The sequence below is a fragment of the Dreissena polymorpha genome, chromosome 14 (assembly GCF_020536995.1).
Source record: "Dreissena polymorpha isolate Duluth1 chromosome 14, UMN_Dpol_1.0, whole genome shotgun sequence".
Lineage (NCBI taxonomy): Eukaryota > Metazoa > Mollusca > Bivalvia > Myida > Dreissenidae > Dreissena > Dreissena polymorpha.
The window spans coordinates 42,974,614-42,990,325 of NC_068368.1; the positions used below are offsets into that span (position 1 = coordinate 42,974,614).

Genomic DNA, 15,712 nt, shown 5'->3' on the forward strand with positions numbered 1-15,712 from the left:
GTACACAGGAACAAGAATGAAAGCAATGAAGTATTTTGTTAAAAGCTTAATGTAGGAATGTCTATTGAAGTCATGTGGAAAAACATTTAAATACTTCAATAATTTATTAAGAGAGTATAAAGAAGAAATTAAAAAACAACTTCAAAATTGGAAAACAGTAAATAAAAACAACTGGCATTAGTGGAATGAACATTACACTTATAGACCCTTAAATGATTATTGATTTTTAGCAATTAGAACTTGTGAACAGATTTCGAGGACTGATTGCTATGCCAGTTACCATGTATGTAGCTGGTGAATAGAAACATTTAAAAAAACACATTTTGAAGTTTTGAATATTGTTGGTCTTTTATGCTTTTTAAATCATTTGTGAGCATTATGATTATTATTGGATTATGAGCTTTTTCTGCTTTTTGTATGTATGTTCAAGAAGTTCTTAGAAAGCTGGTCAGGAAAGTAATCATATGGGCTGCGCTCTTCTTAATGCATGTGCGTTAAGTGTCGTCCCAGATTAGCCTTTTCAGTCCACACAGGCTAATCAGGGACGACACTTTCTGCCTAAACTGGATTTTTGCTAAGAAGAGACCTTCTTTTAAACCAAAAATATCATAAAAGCGGAATGTGTCGTTCCTGTGCATACTTCACAGGCTTGTCTGGGACGACACAGCTTAACTGTGAAACGGTCTTTTGATTTCAAAGTTTGCACCGAGACTCAGATTTAAAAGTTTTTAAGTACATAAGGTGTCTGAACTGTGCTTGTCTTAACATATGAAAAGATAAGGTTCTATAAAACAATGATTGTTTTTGTTGTCTTAACATATGAAAAGATAAGGTTCTATAAAACAATGATTGTTTTTGTTTCTACCAACATTTTACCCTGCATGTGCCAGACATTTGCAATTGTAGGCTCCTGCAGAATCCATCTGACATCACATTGAAGTGCTAACAATCTATCTCCCACTGGTCTCCAGAAAGGACATTTACCCCTCAGTGTTGTTTTCCCACTTACTTAATTGTGTTCCTGGATATTTACATTGATGTACATTATTGCATGAAGATCAAGTCTTATTACATGGTTTTCAGTAATTATCCATGGCCTGCCCCAGGGTTTTTCAGAAATTGGGCCCCATTCCCAATGTCAACAAGAGTATATTTTTCCTAAATGATTGGCAACAAATCCAAATTGTAGGTTAACTGCAACGATTCCCTATCCAGCTCTATGAGTTGAGTCTTGGTAAATATAATATTGAAAACAAATCCCAATTTCTAAATATTTGTACTAAATTTCCCAATTTAAGTGAAAGAAAGATATGCAATTTTTCCCAATCCAAACAAACAGTGCCCTATAATCCCAAAAGTAAAAAAAAACACTGATGGATAAACCGTTTCTGCCCAACCCCCTTGAGATTAATTGCTTGTCTAGCTATTTAACCCTTTACCACTTAGATATGTATTTTTACACATTTTTGGTCCCTTAGAAAGTTAAATATAACTTAAAACCCTTCTCACTAGATTCGAGTTTTAAAGGCTTCATTTCCAACCCTTAGATACGATGAGCAGCAAACAGCATACAAAGTTACTCGCAGGCTGTTCTGGTTTTATGCTGTTTGGACATACCCATTTTCAATTTGCTTCTTTGTGGGCAATAGTTAAATTTGATTGTTGTGGAAGTCAAGTTAAATTAGATTGCAGATAATGAATTCAAGTTTTATTGTAAGTGAAGTGAAGTTCCATTATTGGTAAAGTTGAGTTTGATCACTCAACCTTTCTAATGTCAGAGTGTTTTACATGTTTATGCCCCCGGTAGGGTGGCATATAGCAGTTGAACTGTCCGTCAGTCAGTATGTCAGTATGTCAGTCTGTCTGTCCGTCCGAAAAAAAAACTTTAACGTTGGCCATAACTTTTGCAATATTGAAGATAGCAACTTGATATTTGGCATGCATGTGTATCTCATGAAGCTGCACATTTTGAGTGGTGGAAGTTCAAGATCAAGGTCATCATTCAAGGTCAAAGGTCCCAAAAAAATAAAAATTATTTCAAAGCAGCGTGATTATAGGGGGCATTGTGTTTCTGACGAACACATCTCTTGTTGTGTTGTATATTAGTCCAAGTATAGGGAGGGTTATTGTCTGCTGTTCCTATATGCGGCTGTTTACTTACGTCAGAATGGTATAGTGTGGCAACAGTTGCTATATCTGTAAGTGCCAGTTAACATCAACTGGTATCCTTCAATCCTTTATTTAGGTTCTGGTAAAACTGGGCTTAAAGCATGCTGGTAAAGTGTTGTTCCAGATTAGCCTGTGCAGCAGTCTACACAGATAACACTTTCCCCATATATTGAATTTTTATGTGGAAGAGACTGACTTGAAAAGAATTTAAATTCCATAAAAAGGAAAGTGTTGTACCTTATAAACTTGGAATGTCCTCTGCTATTGCAGTGAGGACTGCATTATGTGAGGTTGTCCTATTATGGAAAATCAAAGGTTTAAGCATAAAACTATTGTATATGATTTATGACTGTCTGGCAGATATATTGTTTAGTGCTGAATCATTGTGTTGCACAATGTATGGAGCTAGGTCTGCAGAGAAGCTGTTAAACACCAACATCAACTAATGATTGCTATTGTTATTACTGTGCAAACAGATTTTCAACATTTATCAAGTATAGAAGTTCTGGTGTGTGAAAACTGGGCTAAATGCATGCACACAAAGTGTCACCCCAGATAAGCCTGTGCAGTCCATACAGGCTCATTGGGGACTTTCTGTTTAAACTGGAGTTTAAAAAAACACGGTCTTCTATTGTACGAAAAAGTCTATAAATGAACGGAAAGTTTCGTCCCTGCTTAAGCCTGTGAAAACTGCAAAGGTTAATATTCCATTGTAAGAAAAAGTCCATAAATTAGCAGAAAGTGTCATCCCTGCTTAGCCTGTGAAAATTGCAAGGGTAAATCTAGGACAACACTTTACAAACATGCATTAAGCTCATAATTCCCAGAATTAGTTTCATATAAAGACATTAATACTCCGGCCTATGGATCAGACACCCTCTTATGGCAGACATTCATGAATCTAGAAAAGTATGTGAATCATCAGTTGTCTTTAAATACAATGGTAATTTATTAGAAGTCGAATCAATGCATTCAATGTAGGGTTGTTACATCTCAACGTGCAGATTTGATTATCTAGGTACTTGCAGACTGTCTGAGTAGCATGTCGTGAAAATTCCTATAAACATAATTCTGGAAACATTTGCAGAAATTGTTAGCGTCATTATAGGCGGAAATGTGATGCCGATGTGTGCCAGACAGCGATATGATTGATGGTTGATATGCATGATTGATGGCAGTATAGTTCAGAAAAAATCTCATTTCTAAAAGGGTATTTTGTCACAAATTTTCCAGGATTATGTTTAAACATCTGCAAATGGAAGATACGTATGAACTATGTTAACAATATTTTATTTGTCAAATAAATCTGACCACAAATAGAGAGGTAGGCTGATGTATGTGGATTCAAACCCTCAACTACGGGAAGAAGTGTTAGGCATGTTGGTCTGTTAATTTCAGCCTTACCCTTGGAAATCAGGGCTTAATGAATGTACATTATGTGTTGTCCTAGATTAGCCTGTGCAGTATGCAGTCAGGCTATGAATGTCCATTATGTGTTGTCCTAGATTAGCCTGTGCAGTATGCAGTCAGGCTATGAATGTCCATTATGTGTTGTTCCAGATTAGCCTGTGCAGTATGCAGTCAGGGCTTAATGAATGTCCATTATGTGTTGTCCTAGATTAGCCTGTGCAGTATGCAGTCAGGGCCTAATGAATGTCCATTATGTGTTGTCCTAGATTAGCCTGTGCAGTATGCAGTCAGGGCTTAATGAATGTCCATTATGTGTTGTCCCAGATTAGCCTGTGCAGTATGCAGTCAGGGCTTAATGAATGTCCATTATGTGTTGTCCTAGATTAGCCTGTGCAGTATGCAGTCAGGGCTTAATGAATGTCCATTATGTGTTGTTCCAGATTAGCCTGTGCAGTATGCAGTCAGGGCTTAATGAAAGTACATTATGTGTTGTCCTAGATTAGCCTGTGCAGTATGCAGTCAGGGCTTAATGAATGTCCATTATGTGTTGTCCCAGATTATCCTGTGCAGTATGCAGTCAGGGCTTAATGAATGTCCATTATGTGTTGTTCCAGATTAGCCTGTGCAGTATGCAGTCAGGCTATGAATGTCCATTATGTGTTGTCCTAGATTAGCCTGTGCAGTATGCAGTCAGGGCTTAATGAATGTCCATTATGTGTTGTCCCAGATTAGCCTGTGCAGTATGCAGTCAGGGCTTAATGAATGTCCATTATGTGTTGTTCCAGATTAGCCTGTGCAGTATGCAGTCATGGCTTAATGAATGTCCATTATGTGTTGTCCCAGATTAGCCTGTGCAGTATGCAGTCAGGGCTTAATGAATGTCCATTATGTGTTGTCCTAGATTAGCCTGTGCAGTATGCAGTCAGGGCTTAATGAATGTCCATTATGTGTTGTCCCAGATTAGCCTGTGCAGTATGCAGTCAGGGCTTAATGAATGTCCATTATGTGTTGTCCTAGATTAGCCTGTGCAGAATGCAGTCAGGGCTTAATGAATGTCCATTATGTGTTGTTCCAGATTAGCCTGTGCAGTATGCAGTCAGGGCCTAATGAATGTCCATTATGTGTTGTTCCAGATTAGCCTGTGCAGTATGCAGTCAGGGCCTAATGAATGTCCATTATGTGTTGTCCCAGATTAGCCTGTGCAGTATGCAGTCAGGGCTTAATGAATGTCCATTATGTGTTGTCCCAGATTAGCCTGTGCAGTATGCAGTCAGGGCTTAATGAATGTACATTATGTGTTGTCCTAGATTAGCCTGTGCAGTATGCAGTCAGGCTATGAATGTCCATTATGTGTTGTCCCAGATTAGCCTGTGCAGTATGCAGTCAGGGCCTAATGAATGTCCATTATGTGTTGTTCCAGATTAGCCTGTGCAGTATGCAGTCAGGGCTTAATGAATGTCCATTATGTGTTGTCCCAGATTAGCCTGTGCAGTATGCAGTCAGGGCTTAATGAATTTCCATTTTGTGTTGTCCTAGATTAGCCTGTGCAGTATGCAGTCAGGCTATGAATGTCCATTATGTGTTGTTCCAGATTAGCCTGTGCAGTATGCAGTCAGGCTATGAATGTCCATTATGTGTTGTCCTAGATTAGCCTGTGTAGTATGCAGTCAGGCTATGAATGTCCATTATGTGTTGTTCCAGATTAGCCTGTGCAGTATGCAGTCAGGCTATGAATGTCCATTATGTGTTGTCCTAGATTAGCCTGTGCAGTATGCAGTCAGGCTATGAATGTACATTATGTGTTGTCCCAGATTAGCCTGTGCAGTATGCAGTCAGGGCTTAATGAATGTCCATTATGTGTTGTTCCAGATTAGCCTGTGCAGTATGCAGTCAGGGCCTAATGAATGTCCATTATGTGTTGTTCCAGATTAGCCTGTGCAGTATGCAGTCAGGGCTTAATGAATGTCCATTATGTGTTGTCCTAGATTAGCCTGTGCAGTATGCAGTCAGGGCTTAATGAATGTCCATTATGTGTTGTCCCAGATTAGCCTGTGCAGTATGCAGTCAGGGCTTAATGAATGTCCATTATGTGTTGTCCTAGATTAGCCTGTGCAGTATGCAGTCAGGGCTTAATGAATGTCCATTATGTGTTGTCCCAGATTAGCCTGTACAGTATGCAGTCAGGGCTTAATGAATGTCCATTATGTGTTGTTCCAGATTAGCCTGTGCAGTATGCAGTCAGGGCTTAATGAATGTCCATTATGTGTTGTCCTAGATTAGCCTGTGCAGTATGCAGTCAGGCTATGAATGTCCATTATGTGTTGTTCCAGATTAGCCTGTGCAGTATGCAGTCAGGGCTTAATGAATGACCATTATGTGTTGTCCTAGATTAGCCTGTGCAGTATGCAGTCAGGGCTTAATGAATGTCCATTATGTGTTGTCCCAGATTAGCCTGTGCAGTATGCAGTCAGGCTATGAATGTCCATTATGTGTTGTCCCAGATTAGCCTGTGCAGTATGCAGTCAGGGCTTAATGAATGTCCATTATGTGTTGTCCCAGATTAGCCTGTGCAGTATGCAGTCAGGCTATGAATGTCCATTATGTGTTGTTCCAGATTAGCCTGTGCAGTATGCAGTCAGGGCTTAATGAATGTCCATTATGTGTTGTCCTAGATTAGCCTGTGCAGTATGCAGTCAGGCTATGAATGTCCATTATGTGTTGTTCCAGATTAGCCTGTGCAGTATGCAGTCAGGGCTTAATGAATGTCCATTATGTGTTGTCCTAGATTAGCCTGTGCAGTATGCAGTCAGGGCTTAATGAATGTCCATTATGTGTTGTTCCAGATTAGCCTGTGCAGTATGCAGTCAGGGCTTAATGAATGTCCATTATGTGTTGTCCTAGATTAGCCTGTGCAGTATGCAGTCAGGCTATGAATGTCCATTATGTGTTGTTCCAGATTAGCCTGTGCAGTATGCAGTCAGGGCCTAATGAATGTCCATTATGTGTTGTCCTAGATTAGCCTGTGCAGTATGCAGTCAGGGCTTAATGAATGTCCATTATGTGTTGTCCTAGATTAGCCTGTGCAGTATGCAGTCAGGGCCTAATGAATGTCCATTATGTGTTGTTCCAGATTAGCCTGTGCAGTATGCAGTCAGGCTATGAATGTCCATTATGTGTTGTCCCAGATTAGCCTGTGCAGTATGCAGTCAGGGCTTAATGAATGTCCATTATGTGTTGTCCTAGATTAGCCTGTGCAGTATGCAGTCAGGCCATTATGTGTTGTCCCAGATTAGCCTGTGCAGTATGCAGTCAGGATAATCTGGGACAACACTTTCTGTATTCACTCTATTTTTGTTTGAAAGTTTTTGTTGTCAGTGGTATTTTTTGTTTAAATAACGTCACTTCTTTCAGTAAAAATCCAGTTGCTGCAGACTCTTAAGGCTAATCTGGGAGGACACATTACGCACATGCATTAAGCCCTGTTTTCCCAGAGCAAGGCTCACTTCGTTTCCATGGAAATGTTCTTGTTACATTTGAGATGTTCACAAAAATACATCACAAATGCTTTATCAAGTTTGACTTTTTCATTTGATATTTATTTTGCCCCCCTTCGAAGATATAGTTTTATTTATACTTTATACTATATTGTTTTGCACATGTGGGTCCGTCCGTCTGTCCGTCCACCGAATGGTTTCCGGATGATAACTCAAGAACGCTTACGCCTAGGATCATGAAACTTCATATGTATATTGATCATGACTCACAGATGACCCCTATTGATTTTCAGGTCACTAGGTCAATGGTCAAGGTCACGGTGACTAGAACCAGTAAAATGGTTTCCGGATGATAGCTCAAGAACTCTTACACCTAGGATCATGAAACTTCATAGGTACATTGATAATGACTCGCAGAAGACCCCTATTGATTTGCAGGTCACTAGGTCAATGGTCAAGGTCACGGTGACTCAAACCACTTAAATGGTTTCCGGATGATAACTCAAGAACACTTACACCTAGGATCATGAAACTTCATAGGTACATTGATCATGACTCGCAGATGACCCCTTTTGATTTTCAGGTCACTAGGTCAAAGGTCAAGGTCATGGTGACTTGAACCAGTAAACTGGTTTCCGGATGATAACTTAAGAACGCTTACGCCTAGGATCATGAAACTTCATAGGTACATTGATCATGACTTGCAGATGACCCCTATAGATTTTCAGGTCACTAGGTCAAAGGTCAAGGTCACGGTGACTCGACACAGTAAAATGGTTTCCAGATGATAACTCAAGAAAGCTTACGCCTAGGATCATGAAACTTCATATGTATATTGATCATGACTCACAGATGACCCCTATTGATTTTCAGGTCACTAGGTCAATGGTCAAGGTCACTGTGACTCGAACCAGTAAAATGGTGTCCAGATGATAACTCAAGAACGCTTGCGCCTAGGATCATGAAACTTCATGGGTACATTAATCATGACTCACAGATGACCCCTATTGATTTTCAGGTCACTAGGTCAATGGTCAAGGTCACGGTGACTCAAACCACTTAAATGGTTTCCGGATGATAACTCAAGAACACTTACACCTAGGATCATGAAACTTCATAGGTACATTGATCATGACTCGCAGATGACCCCTTTTGATTTTCAGGTCACTAGGTCAAAGGTCAAGGTCATGGTGACTTGAACCAGTAAACTGGTTTCCGGATGATAACTTAAGAACGCTTACGCCTAGGATCATGAAACTTCATAGGTACATTGATCATGACTTGCAGATGACCCCTATAGATTTTCAGGTCACTAGGTCAAAGGTCAAGGTCACGGTGACTCGACACAGTAAAATGGTTTCCAGATGATAACTCAAGAAAGCTTACGCCTAGAATCCTGAAACTTCATAGGTACATTGATCATGACTGGCAGATGACCCCTATTGATTTTCAGGTCACTAGGTCAAAGGTCAAGATCACGGTGACAAAAAATGTATTCACACAATGGCTGCCACTACAACTGACAGCCCATATGGGGGGCATGCATGTTTTACAAACAGCCCTTGTTTATAATCAAAATTATCAGTTTGCGATTATAATTTTCACTACCATTGAGGGTTATTCAGCTCCAATTGTCTAATGAATAACTGAAATAAAACAAGCAATTAATTTAAAACAATTGATAAACTTGCCAGTCTTGTTAATTATGCATGTGCTTGTATGTGCATGCTTGCATTATATTGCAGGATAGACATGCACAATGCATTCTGTGACCTTCATCATGTCATGAAATATTTACCGTGGATCCTTGTGCTGACAGATGATATATCATGGATAATCATGCAGTCTGATTGACAATCATGATAATTATATGAGTCCTAGAATTCTCACATTTCTTCTGATTCATTTGTGCATTTCTGCTGTTATAAGATAAGGAGACAAAAGCAACAACATCGAAACATGCATTTCTAATGTTATTTTTATGCACCCCTTCGAAGAAGAGGGGGTATATTGCTTTGCTCATGTTGGTCTGTCGGTCGGTCTGTCCGTCCACCAGGTGGTTTCCGGATGATAACTCAAGAACGCTTAGGCATAGGATCATGAAACTTCATAGGTACATTGATCATGACTCGCAGATGACCCCTATTGATTTTGAGGTCAGTAGGTCAAAGGTCAAGGTCACGGTGACCCGAAATAGTAAAATGGTTTCCGGATGATAACTCAAGAACGCTTAGGCCTAGGATCATGAAACTTGATAGGTAGATTGATCATGACTCGCAGATGACCCCTATTGATTTTCAGGTCACTATATCAAAGGTCAAGGTCACAGTGACCCGAAATAGTAAAATGGTTTCCGGATGATAACTCAAGAACGCTTATGCCTAGGATCATGAACATTGATGAGTAGATTGATCATGACTCGCAGATGACCCCTATTGTTTTCAGGTCACTAGGTCAAAGGTCAAGGTCGTTGCTTGGCAAATATTTTTTGTGAAACTCTAAAGTGGTGCTCAAAGATAACCAAGCCAGTGATTTTTTTTCCTAAAAATTACCGCCGATTTTCGGCTGCTTCCCAATTGCAAAAATCAAATTTTTTTCCCAAAAAGCTGACCAAAATATCCCCCAAAAAAGCCTAATTGAAAAAAAAAAAAAAAATTTTAAGAAAGAAGCAGGGTTCGCCAAACCGTCGGTCTGCCAGTCCTGACCGGCAAATTTTACTCAGGACCAATCATAAATTCAAGTAAATCTTTCCGATGGATCGCCAAAAAAAAAGCCGATCACAATATTTTAATTTGTAAAAAACGCGCTCGAAAGTGACATAAATATAAAAAAATTCAGCCCATTTTCATTACGGTCAAATTACCACACTGGTTTCGGGATCATAAATAATACCTTATTAAAGTTACATATCGGTTTGGATCACATTAAAAAACAATAAATCGATCATGTCGAAAGTCCATATAATTAAACAATAATTATAATAATAATAAATCACAAATAATCCAAGCTCAGCTGAACAAAAAAAGATTTTTTCAGATTTTCTTCGAATGGTTAGTAGACCGATATGAAATGAACCGTTTTAGTTTGGGACGTGACTCCTGCATTTATCATCCCCTTTAACCAATCGTATACGAGGATTGTCACAGCAACAAGTTTTCGCGAGATGACTCACCTTCGAAGAAAACAACAAGTGACAGAATTCTGGTGATTTAGATAACGGACTCCGATGATGATGATGATGATATTGACAACACCAATGACCACATTGAATTTGATACACAAAGCGAAAAAGAAATCGAAAATAAGCTCCAATGCTTCTCGCAAGAGTCTGACACTTGTGAAATGTAGAGCGAAATAGACTCTTTCAAGTAGAATTGGAGTATATTTTCGTTTTCATTTCAGTGGAAGCTGCACTCGGCTCTTTTTCCGTTCCCTTTCTTCCCTCTTTGGATTATTTGTGGTTGATTACTTTTTATAACAATTGTTAAAAATAATATGGACTTTCGACATGTTTTATTGTATTTTAATGTGATCCATATCAATACACATATAAAAAATACTCTCTTGTGTAGTATTCTGGGACAACACTTAATGAACTTGCATTAAGTCCTGATCTATTCTGGGACAACACTTAATGAACATGCATTAAGTCCTGATCTATTGTGGGACAACACTTAATGACCATGCTTTAAGTCCTGATCTATTCTGGGACAACAGTTAATGAACATGCATTAAGTCCTGATCTATTCTGGGACAACACTTAATGAACATGCATTAAGTCCTGATCTATTCTGGGACAACAGTTAATGAACATGCATTAAGTCCTGATCTATTCTGGGACAACACTTAATGAACATGCATTAAGTCCTGATCTATTCTGGGACAACACTTAATGACCATGCTTTAAGTCCTGATCTATTCCGGGACAACAGTTAATGAACATGCATTAAGTCCTGATCTATTCTGGGACAACACTTAATGAACATGCATTAAGTCCTGATCTATTCTGGGACAACACTTAATGAACATGCATTAAGTCCTGATCTATTCTGGGACAACACTTAATGACCATGCATTAAGTCCTGATCTATTCTGGGACAACAGTTAATGAACATGCATTAAGTCCTGATCTATTCTGGGACAACACTTAATGAACATGCATTTAGTCCTGATCTATTCTGGGACAACACTTAATGAACATCCATTAAGTCCTGATCTATTCTGGGACAACACTTAATGAACATCCATTAAGTCCTGATCTATTCTGGGACAACACTTAATGAACATGCATTAAGTCCTCATTTCCCTGAGGGCTGCACAAATGTAAAAGTTACAGCACAACCTTTTAGTAACATTATATTGCATGACAATTTCTTGGTACACATGCCTCAAGGTGAACTAATATGTCTTTCTCTAATGTTTTGAGTGCTAAGTGTTCACATTCTCCTGGTGGGAGTTATATATTGATTTCCCCATCAGGAAATCCACTCAGGAGTGTCCCTGGGCTGTTAAGCTTTTGATACAAATAAGCTGAAATAAAAAGAAAACAAATAAGAGTGAAACCACATAAATTTCAAGCTACAAAGACATGTTCCCTCGTTGTCTTGTGACTGCTAGTTATTAATAGTCAGTGGTATATTAGTCTGGATTTTATGAATATTATCCAGTGTTCCAGCTAGGATTTGAAAAGGGCTGAGGGGGGGGGGGGGGGGCTATTTTGTCCAATTGGCACATTTAAAGGGGCCTTTTCACAGATTTTGGCATTTTTTAACTTATTCATTAAATGCTTTATATTCGATAAATGTAAACATTGGATCGTAAAAGCTCCAGTAAAAAATCAAGAATAAAATTAAAAAAAGGAAAAGAACATTGCCCGGACCAGGTTTCGAACCAGTGATTCCTGGAGTCCTGCCAGAGTCCTGAAGTAAAAACGCTTTAGCCTACCGAGCTATTCCGCCGAGTACATATTCTTGACGTATTTTATACCTTATATAAGCAATCTTCGTAGTTTCACAAAATTTAACGACAAAACCAGAACTCTCCAAATTATTCAATCGTTTCGCGTTGCAACGCTTTATAATTTTTAGGTTTTAAAATCGTCAAAAGATGCATATAATGGCTATATTAGACCATGGTAAATGTTCAGTATTACTGTTTCCTCACAAATATCATAACTAAAACAAAAATTTGCGAATCTGAAACAACTTTTTTTAATTTTGTCAATTTACCAAAGCGTGAAAAGATCCCTTTAAGTGCGCGGTATTTTTGTCAAAAGGGCACTATTGTGTGCATGGTCATGTCTAGAATGCTCCCTGTTGCATATTAATTTTTGTATTATTAATAATTGTTAGAATATATTATTTCCATTATTATTAAACCATGCAAATAAAATGTTTACAATAAGGAATAAATTAATAGCAATGTAATAAGAAATATATAAATTATAATATGTCTCCAACAAAAATAAAAAATAATTTTTATTTTTTATTTTTTGATAAATGGACAGGAAGGGGACTCAGAATGGCAGGGTGGGGCATTAGAAGGGCAGGAGCACTGGTATTACAGCCAGCACTTGTGATATTCTTCATGTTGAAAAACTCTTCTCTCCTTCTAACATTTTGGTGGTATCACCATTCTGCTATTAGCTAGCTGAGATAAAATTTGCTGGAGCTTTTGAGCCTTGACCCCTGAGGCCCGAATCCTAAAATTTGATGTGGACCCTTAGATTTTATAACAAAAAAAATGGCTGTATTTTTTCCCACCACTTTGGGAGTGGGGCCATGGCTCTTTGGATTTGGATTTGGTAAAAATCACATTTTTTTCAATAAAATTGGGAAATTTGTGTTGTTGTTTTTTGCTAGCAAATACTTCAAAGTTGAGAATTTAAGTGTTTTCAATGTCATATTTACTAACGTTCAACTTACAGAGATGTAAAAGAAATGAACTACTAATGTTGCAATTTCTTTAAAAAATAAATATTTTTTGTTAAAAAAAAACACAATTGCAAATGTCAGGCAGTCCTTTGGGAAGAAATATATACTTTTTTAGATTGGGAAAAAAGTTTGACCCCCAAAACACGCTGCTTTACAAGAATAATTGAAATAACTAAAGCAAGCAATTGTGGTCAAAATGTTAGTTTATAACTTATAACCCTGATAAGTGTTTCTCAGCTCGTATAATCATGTACCAAAGATATTTTCAGACCCCTTGATGTGCATGGTCGACTAGGGGATGGAGGAGGAAGTGAGGGGGGGAGGGGCCGTAGAAAGGCGCCAAAAACATTTGCCTTCGATCACTGCTTCTGGTCCATGGACAAGGAAAACAACAAGTTTGCAAGTAAGAGGCTTGGGCGATTCATTGAGTCACGCACACAGAAAACTGGGTTTAATGCATGTGCCTTAAAGGGATCTTTTCACGCTTTGGTAAATTGACAAAATTGAAAAAAGTTGTTTCAGATTCGTAAGTTTTCGTTTTAGTTATGATATTTGTGAGGAAACAGTAATACTGAACATTAACCATGCTCTAATATAGCCATTATATGCATGTTTTGACGATTTTAAAACCTAAAAATTATAAAGCGTTGCAACGCGAAACGATTGAATAATTTGGAGAGTTTTGTTTTTGTCGTTAAATTTTGTGAAACTACGAAGATTGCTTATATAAGGTATAAAATACGTCACGTATGTGTACTCGGCGGAATAGCTCAGTAGGCTAAAGCGTTTTTACTTCAGGACTCTGGCAGGACTCCAGGGGTCACAGGTTCGAAACCTGCTCCGGGCAATGTTCTTTTCCTTTTTTTATTTTTTTTCTTTATTTTTTACTGGAGCTTTTACGATCCAATGTTTACATTTATCAATATAAAGCATTTAATGAATAAGTTAAAAAAATGCCAAAATCTGTGAAAAGGCCCCTTTAAGTGTCATCCCAGATCGCTAATCAGCAACGACATTTTACGCCTAAATTGGATTTGTGCTAAGAGGAGACTTCATTTAAACGAAAAACGTAATAAAAGCAGAAAGTGTCTACCCTGATTAGCATGTGCAGATTGCACAGGCTAATCTGGGACGACACTTTACGCACATGCATTATGCCCAGTTTTCTCAGAACACGACTTCTATACATATTTTTAATGCATTTGTATTTCATTAGAAAGTTAAATTGAATTTAAGACCTTTCTTACTAGATTAAAGATTTCAAGGCTTCAACTCCAAACCAAAGATACTTATGAGCAGCAAACAGCATAAAACCTGAACAGCCTGCTCGCTGATGTATGCTGTTTGCACAAAGCCATTTTCACTTTGCTTCTAAGTGGGAAATGGTTAATTCATGAGTGTAAATTGTCATCCGAGATAAGCCTGTGCAGTCTGCACAGAAAAACCAAGGACAGCAATTTATGTTTTTTCTCATTTTTAGCTCACCTGTCACAAAGTGACATGGTGAGCTTATGTGACCGTGTGATGTCCGGCGTTTGTATGTGTGTGCATGTGTCTGTCCGTCAACAATTTGTTTGTGTAGACAGTAGAGGTCACTGTTTTCATCCAATCTTTATGAAATTTGGTCAGAATGTTCATCTTGATGAAATCTGGGTTGGGATTGTATTTGGGTCATCTGGGGTCAAAAACTAGGTCACTAGGTCAAAAACTAGGTCACATAATAGGTCAAATAATAGAAAAACCTTGTGTAGACAATAGAGGTAGCAGTTTTCATCCAATCTTTATGAAATTTGGTCAGAATGTTTATCTTGATGAAATCTGGGTTGGGATTGTATTTGGGTCATCTGGGGTCAAAAACTAGGTCACTAGGTCAAAAACTAGGTCAAATAATAGAAAAACATTGTGTAGACAGTAGAGGTCACAGTAAATTTCATCAAATTTTTATGAAATTTGGTCAGAATGTTTATCTTGATGAAATCTGGGTTGGGATTGTATTTGGGTCATCTGGGGTCAAAAACTAGGTCACTAGGTCAAAAACTAGGTCAATAATAGAAAAACCTTGTGTAGACAGTAGAGGTCACAGTTTTCATCCAATCTTTATGAAATTTGGTCAGAATGTTTATCTTGATAAAATCTGGGTTGGGATTGTATTTGGGTCATCTGGGGTCAAAAACTAGGTCACTAGGTCAAAAACTAGGTCAAATAATAGAAAAACCTTGTGTAGACAATAGAGGTCGCAGTTTTTATCCAATCTTTATGAAATTTGGTCAGAATGTTTATCTTGATGAAATCTGGGTTGGGATTGTATTTGGGTCATTTGAGGTAAAAAACTAGGTCACTAGGTCAAATAATAGAAAAACCGTCATCAATTTGTTTGTGTAGACAGTAGAGGTCACAGTTTTCATCCAATCTTTATGAAATTTGGTCAGAATGTTTATCTTGGTGAAATCTGGGTTGGGATTGTATTTGGGTCATCTGGGGTCAAAAACTAGGTCACTAGGTCAAATAATAGAAAAACCTGGTGTAGACAATAGACGTCACAGTTTTCATCCAATCTTTATAAAATTTGATCCAAATGTTTATCTTGATGAAATCTGGGTTGGAGTGAGGTCAAGGTCATCGCTGGAGGGATGTGTAGATAATTTTGCTCTCCAAAATTTACATTAAAATACATGTTTATAGTGATAAAAAAGTGAGAATTTATAG

General features: G+C 38.1%; 1 protein-coding gene across 3 annotated transcripts in view; it reads left to right on the forward strand.

The window, feature by feature from the left end:
* The window catches only part of LOC127857789 (kinesin-like protein KIF13A), a 211,081-nt gene that overhangs the window by 40,293 nt on the left and 155,076 nt on the right, over window positions 1-15,712 (forward strand). For all 3 annotated transcript variants that reach the window (XM_052394453.1, XM_052394454.1, XM_052394456.1), the window contains exon 3: window positions 13,276-13,409. In XM_052394453.1, the coding sequence (XP_052250413.1) occupies window positions 13,276-13,409 (134 nt within the window). The remainder of the gene's footprint in view (window positions 1-13,275; window positions 13,410-15,712) is intronic.